At 44.6% G+C, this 7,446-nt stretch overlaps 2 protein-coding genes and 2 long non-coding RNA genes across 13 annotated transcripts in view; 2 read left to right on the top strand and 2 right to left on the bottom strand.

Moving 5' to 3' along the window:
* si:dkey-69o16.5 (peptidase E) overlaps positions 1–1,325 on the top strand; it is a 23,607-nt gene extending 22,282 nt beyond the window's left edge. For all 5 annotated transcript variants that reach the window (XM_024142533.1, XM_024142536.2, XM_024142535.1 and 2 more), the window contains 4 exons: positions 283–456; positions 699–758; positions 855–937; positions 1,143–1,325. In XM_024142533.1, coding sequence (XP_023998301.1) covers positions 283–456; positions 699–758; positions 855–937; positions 1,143–1,209 — 384 coding nt within the window. In that variant the 3' untranslated portion in view covers positions 1,210–1,325. The remainder of the gene's footprint in view (positions 1–282; positions 457–698; positions 759–854; positions 938–1,142) is intronic.
* Positions 1,326–2,271: 946 nt separating this feature from the next.
* LOC139025761 (uncharacterized) lies at positions 2,272–3,119 on the top strand. 3 transcript variants are annotated; one of them, XR_011477383.1, is made up of 4 exons: positions 2,272–2,371; positions 2,706–2,805; positions 2,902–2,992; positions 3,060–3,119. It is a non-coding gene; the product is annotated as an uncharacterized lncRNA (long non-coding RNA). The 3 variants fall into 3 exon arrangements; XR_011477384.1 differs by having other exon boundaries at positions 2,902–2,964; positions 3,005–3,060; XR_011477385.1 differs by lacking the exon at positions 3,060–3,119 and adding an exon at positions 3,011–3,054 and having other exon boundaries at positions 2,902–2,964.
* A 74-nt stretch (positions 3,120–3,193) lies between these two features.
* LOC112075546 (integrin alpha-V-like) overlaps positions 3,194–7,446 on the bottom strand; it is a 21,782-nt gene continuing 17,529 nt past the window's right edge. Inside the window, exon 6 of the mRNA XM_024142532.2 lies at positions 3,194–3,493. Within this exon, the coding sequence (XP_023998300.1) occupies positions 3,395–3,493 (99 nt within the window). The 3' untranslated portion in view covers positions 3,194–3,394. The remainder of the gene's footprint in view (positions 3,494–7,446) is intronic.
* On the bottom strand, positions 5,878–6,734 carry LOC139025760 (uncharacterized). 4 transcript variants are annotated; one of them, XR_011477379.1, is made up of 5 exons: positions 6,672–6,734; positions 6,434–6,505; positions 6,218–6,358; positions 5,983–6,052; positions 5,878–5,926 (listed from the first exon to the last, which is right to left on the bottom strand). It is a non-coding gene; the product is annotated as an uncharacterized lncRNA (long non-coding RNA). The 4 variants fall into 4 exon arrangements; XR_011477381.1 differs by having other exon boundaries at positions 6,011–6,052; XR_011477380.1 differs by having other exon boundaries at positions 6,218–6,344.

Here is a 7,446-nt window from a genome sequence, read left to right as displayed (position 1 = left end):
AACCCTACAGTAACCCTAACCCACAGTAACCCTACAGTAACCCTACACCCTACAGTAACCTACAGTAACCCTACAGTAACCCCACAGAACCCTACAGTAACCCTACAGTAACCCTACAGTAACCCTAACCCTACAGTAACCCTACAGTAACCCTACAGTAACCCTAACCTACAGTAACCCCACAGTAACCCTACAGTAACCCTAATAACCCTTACAGTAACCCTACAGTAACCCTTAAACTCCAGGACGGTGTTCCCTACAGTAACTCTGTTATATGTCCAGGACGGTGTTCCCTACATGGGTTCCAGTGCTGGCACCAACGTCTCTACTGTCACCATCAACACCACCAACGACATGCCCATCGTGTACCCTCCCTCCTTCAATGCCATTGGTCTAGTGCCTTTCAACATCAACCCTCACTTCCTGGATACGGACCCTAACAGCAGACACATGGGGGTGAGTTGTACAGTGTACTATTATATAGCAGAGCATCAGTACAGTTTAGTGAATGCTGAAAGTTGTAGGCCTGGTTTCTCTGACAAATATTCAATGGTTATCCTGAATGTAGAATCTCCATTTTGAAAATGCTTTTGTAGTCTAGGACCAGGTTAATCTGTGTCTGGGGACCGTGGTGGCTTAAAGGAAGCTGGTGTAAGGCCAAAATGTTACACTGTCTATGTTTTCTTTCTTCTCCCCAGGAGACACGAGAGCAGAGGATCATTCAGTACCACGAGGAGCCTGACACGCCAACTGTTCTGGTGAGTCTGAGAGATTAGACCACGAGGCCCCTGAGAGAGGTTGTATTCTACATAGTATTATGGCTATGCGTTCACTGATTTGTTGATTTGTCTTAGGGCTTGAGAGAGGGCTCCATGTTGCTGGTAGAAGGAGACAAGGCTACTCTACTGGGCAGCTGCAAGGCACGGTTGTTCACCAGGTAACACCAATCATCTCTCTCACACAGGTCCTGTGACCCATGACCCAATAAAGCACAAAACAAGTTTTAACAGATCAAAGTGGTTGAACACAATAAAGCAGGCTAAAATGTCTCTTTTTTATAGTCGTGTATGTTGCCAAACGCTAAGTAAATAACTAGGGTTCGGTGACGAGTCTCTGTTTCTCAGCCAGTGTTTGTGTTTCAGGGGGAAGCCAGCAACAGAATTTGAATCTGGCAGTGACCTCAGCTTCTTGCTGACAGACAGACAGTAAAAATAAAGTTGTACTTCTCTGTTCTCCTCTTCCACACCCAGCAAGACGGATTCAGATCCTTCCAAGTGGAAATGCACTTATGATAAATCAAATAAATATTATTACCAAAAAATGAATTGTCTTATGTATAAATTGTGTGGGGAGGGAGATATCATTTGACTAAAGGTAAGTTTATGGGAACTTAGGCTAGTTGTTTCATAAATCATCTATGAACACAGTTCATCAGATAACCTTTATAGCACTGATAAGAGTTATCAGGATCAGAGCCGATTATGTGGCAACAAGTATACAAGCAGGGCACAAAGAAATGCTTATGGTTTTAGACATTTAATTTAGGAAAGATCAAAACTTTTGTCAGCTCAACCAGAGATATGTGGGGAAGAAATACATCACGTTTTCCAATATTGTCTTTAAAAAAAAAAAAAAAAAAAGTATGAACAAGGAACAACTTGAAATCAATTGAAAAAGTGTCTGGTAAAAATTACAACTAGGTCTATAACATCAAACTTGCTTTAAGATAAATAATAAAAAACCAAAAAGTGTGAAGAAACGGATGAAGCAGTGGGTGATGGGTAATGTTTCATTAGATACTATAGTGCTCTGATGCAAAAAAAATTAACAAAAATGAAGTTCCATGTTGATTACCCAATATGGGTAAATTCATCCTTTCAATACAAATAGTAATTGTACATTTACACACAGAGACTTGTGATTTTGTACGTCACTACGGATAATCCTGTATCTGGAGAGTGGAAAACTGCCCGGAATGTCATCAATTGCAGAAGCATAACAGAACATACAATAAGTCCATATCAACACCTTGCAGTGACCATTTCAACACCCCCCCCCCCCCTCTGAAAATGCATGTCATTGAAGACAATAGTTAAAGACCCTACAGCATTGTTATGGTTAACTCATCCACCTCAAATCATCCTTGCAGTCTCAAATTCACATTGTTGTAGCAATTCATTTAAAAAGTGAAAGTCACAAGTGCACTAAAAGATGCAGAACAGTAACCAGAAGAAGATGGGGAGTCCTTTTTCAAATATGATTTACATCAGCATTTTAATATCAAAATCACTTGTTTGCTCCTCCCAGCCATGTCATACAGCAGTGTTGTCTAGATATATGCACGAGGAGTAGTAGACTACAGGGCTTCAGGGTGTACGTACAAGGTACAGGGCTTCAGGGTGTACGTACAGGGCTTCAGGGTACAGGGCTTCAGGATGTACGTACAAGGTACAGGGCTTCAGGGTGTACGTACAGGGTACAGGGCTTAGGGTACGGGCTTCAGGATGTACGTACAAGGTACAGGGCTTCAGGGTGTAACGTACAGGGTACAGGGCTTCAGGGTACAGGGCTTCAGGATGCAGGTAGGGCTCAGGTGTACGTAACAAGGTACAGGGCTTCAGGGTACAGGGCTTCAGGAATGCAGGGCTTCAGGATGCAGGTACAGGCTTCAGGTGTACGTACAGGGCTTTCAGGATGTACGTAAGGTACAGGGCTTCAGGATGCAGGTACAGGGCTTCAGGATGTACGTACAAGGTACAGGGCTTCAGGGTACAGGGCTTCAGGATGCAGGGCTTCAGGATGCAGGTACAGGGCTCAGGATGTACGTACGGCTTCAGGATGTACGTACAAGGTAACAGGGCTTCAGGATGCAGGTACAGGGCTTCAGGATGTACGTACAAGGTACAGGGCTTCAGGATGCAGGTACAGGGCTTCAGGATGTACGTACAGGGCTTCAGGGTACAGGTACAGGGCTTCAGGATGTACGTACAGGGTACAGGTACAGGCACAGGGCTTCAGGATGCAGGTACAGGGCTTCAGGATGTACGTACAAGGTACAGGGTTCAGGATGCAGGTACAGGGCTTCAGGATGTACGTACAAGGTACAGGGCTTCAGGATGTACGTACAGGGTACAGGGCTTCAGGGTAACAGGTACAGGGCTTCAGGATGTACGTACAAGTAAGGGCTCAGGATGCAGGTACAGGGTTTCAGGATGCCGGTGCAGGATACAGTGTGAGTATGGATTATAAAGAGTAGATGGCTGGTGTACTGGTGCTTTCCCATAGGCGTCTGTTCAAAGTAGTGCATACATAGGGAACCTATTCAGCACAGGTTATCTGTTGTGTATTTACAGACGGTACACGGGGTCGTGTCTTGGGTAGCCCTCAGGTTCTTTCAAGCGTCAGTGTTTCTGTCGCCGTTCTCCTGCGGCGCCAGCTGCTCCTTCTCCGTGCTGTCCTCGCGCGGGGGGCGTACACGCTCGAAGAAACCCAGCTGGAGAGCGGAGGCACAGACAATTAGTATTCCAACATTTCTACATTCATGTGGATTCTACCATTGATTGCAGATAATCAGGAATTATAAATCGTGAATAATGATGAGTGAGAAAGTTAGAGGCACAAAGTTAGTTTCAAAACATGATTAGCATTTTTGGGGGTGGGGGGGGGGGGTTGATATTTTTTTTGGGGGGGGCTTGATATTTTGGGGGGGGGTGGGGGAGGGCTTGATATTTGGGGGGGGTGGGGGCTTGATATTTTTGGGGGGTGGGGCATCATTTATAGTGTTCAGAAACATATATTCTTACAATAAAAGTGATTACAAAATGACATCATTTATTTCTATTGGACACAATATGATCCCAAAACAGCAAATACATCCAACAAGTCTGTAGAGACACAAGCTTGATGTAGGTCCTTGCGTGCTAAGAATATGGGACCAAATACTCAACTTTTGACTGACACCTTCAAAATGGTGGGGGGACAAGATACATAAAGTGCTTTAATTTCATAAGTGGGGACACATATGTAAATAAGGTGACATTCTGTACTGTTGCCTCAAATCCAGATGCTGGAGTATAGACACATTTTTAGCTTCACTGTCCAGATAAATACAGAGGGGAGTGTTATGTTATATATTTTTTTTTCGTTGGTGAATTTGCAACTGTTAAATAAAATGGTTTGAAAGAAAGGACTTGACAGGTGAAAACAATATGGTGGAAGCTCATCATTAGGCTTTCAGCTGGTCCCTTCTGTCAGAGGAGGTAAGGAGAGGTTTTAGATACAGTAATGGAGGAAGCTGTTCCCTTCTGTCACATCAGTGAGACGTAAGGAGAGGCTTTAGATACAGTAATGGAGGAAGCTGGTCCCTTCTGTCACATCAGTGAGAAAAGCCTCTCCTTACTCTCACTGATGTGACAAGAAGGGACCAGCTTCCTCCATTACTGTATCTAAAACCTCTCCTTACCTCTCACTGATGTGACAGAGAGGACAGCTCCTCCATTACTGTATCTTAAAGCCTCTCCTTACTCTCACTGATGTGACAGAAGGGACCAGCTTCCTCCATTACTGTATCTAAGCCTCTCCTTACGTCTCACTGATGTGAAGAAGGGACCAGCTTCTCCATTACTGTATCTAAACCTTCCTTACCTCTCACTGATGTGACAGAAGGGACCAGCTTCCTCCATTACTGTATCTTAAGCCTCTCCTTACGTCTCACTGATGTGACAGAAGGGACCAGCTTCCTCCATTACTGTATCTAAAGCCTCTCCTTACGTCTCACTGATGTGACAGAAGGGAACAGCTTCTCCATTACTGTATCTAAAACCTCTCCTTACCTCCTCTGACAGAAGGGACCGAGTGAAAGCCTAATGATGAGCTTCCACCATATTGTTTTCAAACCTGTCAAGATCCTTTCTTTCAAACCATTTTATTTAACAGTTGCAAATTCACCAACGAAAAAAAAAATATATAACATAACAACTCCCCTCTGTATTTATCTGACAGTGAAGCTAAAAATGTGTCTATACTCCAGCATCTGGATTTGAGGCAACAGTACAGAAATGTCCACCTTATTTACATATGTGTCCCCACTTATGAAATTAAAGCACTTTATGTATCTTGTCCCCCCACCATTTTGAAGTGGTTCAGTCAAAAGTTGAGTATTTGGTCCCATATTCTTAGCACGCAAGGACCTACATCAAGCTTGGTGTCTCTACAGACTTGTTGGATGTATTTGCTGTTTTGGGATCATATTGTGTCCAATAGAAATAAATGATGTCATTTTGTATCACTTTTATTGTAAGAATATATGTTTCTGAACACTATAAATGATGCCCCACCCCCCAAAAATATCAAGCCCCCACCCCCCCAAAATATCAAGCCCTCCCCCACCCCCCAAAAATATCAAGCCCCCCCCCAAAAAAAATATCAAGCCCCCCCCCCCCACCCCCAAAAATGCTAATCATGTTTTGAAACTAAACTTTGTGCCTCTAACTTTCTCACTCATCATTATTCACGATTTTATAATTCCTGATTATCTGCAATCAATGGTAGAATCCACATGAATGTAGAAATGTTGGAATACTAATTGTCTGTGCCTCCGCTCTCCAGCTGGGTTTCTTCGAGCGTGTACGCCCCCCGCAGGAGGACAGCACGGAGAAGGAGCAGCTGGCGCCGCAGGAGAACGGCGACAGGAACACTGACGCTTGAAAGAACCTGAGGGTACCCAAGACACGACCCCGTGTAGCCGTCTGTAAATACACACAGATAACCTGTGTCTGAATAGGTTCCCTATGTAGTGCCCTACTTTGGACAGACGCCCTATGGGAAAGCACCAGTACACACAGCCATCTTACTCTTTATAATCATACTCACACTGTACCTGCACCGGCATCCTGAAACCCTGTACCTGCATCCTGAAGCCCTGTACCTTGTACGTACATCCTGAAGCCCTGTACCTGTACCCTGAAGCCCTGTACCCTGTACGTACATCCTGAAGCCCTGTACCTTGTACGTACATCCTGAAGCCCTGTACCTGCATCCTGACGCCCTGTACCTTGTACGTACATCCTGAAAGCCCTGTACCTGCATCCTGAAGCCCTGTGCCCGGTACCTTACCCCTGTACGTACATCCTGAAAGCCCTGTACCATGTACCCTGAAGCCCTGTACGTACATTCCTGAAGCCCTGTACCTGCCATCCTGAAGCCCTGTACCTTGTACGTACATCCTGAAGCCCTGTACCTGCATCCTGAAGCCCTGTACCTTGTACGTACATCCTGAAGCCCTGTACGTACATCCTGAAGCCCTGTACCTGCATCTGAAGCCCTGCATCCTGAAGCCCTGTACCCTGAAGCCCTGTACCTTGTACGTACATCCTGAAGCCCTGTACTGCATCCTGAAGCCCTGTACCTTGTACGTACATCTGAAGCCCTGTACGTACATCCTGAAGCCCTGTAACCTGATCCTGAAGCCCTGCATCCTGAAGCCCTGTACCCTGAAGCCCTGTACCTGTGACGTACATCCTGAAGCCCTGTACCTGCATCCTGAAGCTGTACCCTGAAGCCCTGTACCTGTACGTAACCCTGAAAGCCCTGTACCTTGTACGTACATCCTGAGCCCTGTACCCGAACGCCCTGTACCCTGTACGTACACCCTGAAGCCCTGTACCTTGTACGTACATCCTGAAGCCCTGTACCCTGAAGCCCTGTACCCTGTACGTACACCCTGAAGCCCTGTACCTTGTACGTACACCCTGAAGCCCTGTAGTCTACTACTCCTCGTGCATATATCTAGACAACACTGCTGTATGACATGGCTGGAGGAGCAAACAAGTGATTTTGATATTAAAATGCTGATGTAAATCATATTTGAAAAAGGACTCCCCATCTTCTTCTGGTTACTGTTCTGCATCTTTTAGTGCACTTGTGACTTTCACTTTTTAAATGAATTGCTACAACAATGTGAATTTGAGACTGCAAGGATGATTTGAGGTGGATGAGTTAACCATAACAATGCTGTAGGGTCTTTTAAACTATTGTCTTCAATGACATGCATTTTCAGAGGGGGGGGGGGGTGTTGAAATGGTCACTGCAAGGTGTTTGATATGGACTTATTGTATGTTCTGTTATGCTTCTGCAATTGATGACATTCCGGGCAGTTTTCCACTCTCCAGATACAGGATTATCCGTAGTGACGTACAAAATCACAAGTCTCTGTGTGTAAATGTACAATTACATATTTGTATTGAAGGATGAATTTACCCATATGGGTAATCAACATGGAACTTCATTTTTGTTAATTTTTTTTGCATCAGAGCACTATAGTATCTAATGAAACATTACCATCACCCACTGCTTCATCCGTTTCTTCACACTTTTTGGTTTTTTATTATTTATCTTAAAGCAAGTTTGATGTTATAGACCTAGTTGTAATTTTTACCAGACACTTTT

The sequence above is a fragment of the Salvelinus sp. IW2-2015 genome, unplaced genomic scaffold (assembly GCF_002910315.2).
Source record: "Salvelinus sp. IW2-2015 unplaced genomic scaffold, ASM291031v2 Un_scaffold3233, whole genome shotgun sequence".
Classification (NCBI taxonomy): Eukaryota; Metazoa; Chordata; class Actinopteri; order Salmoniformes; family Salmonidae; genus Salvelinus; species Salvelinus sp. IW2-2015.
The sequence above is the reverse complement of the archived record's forward strand: the minus strand, read 5'-3'. Positions and strand labels throughout refer to the sequence as shown.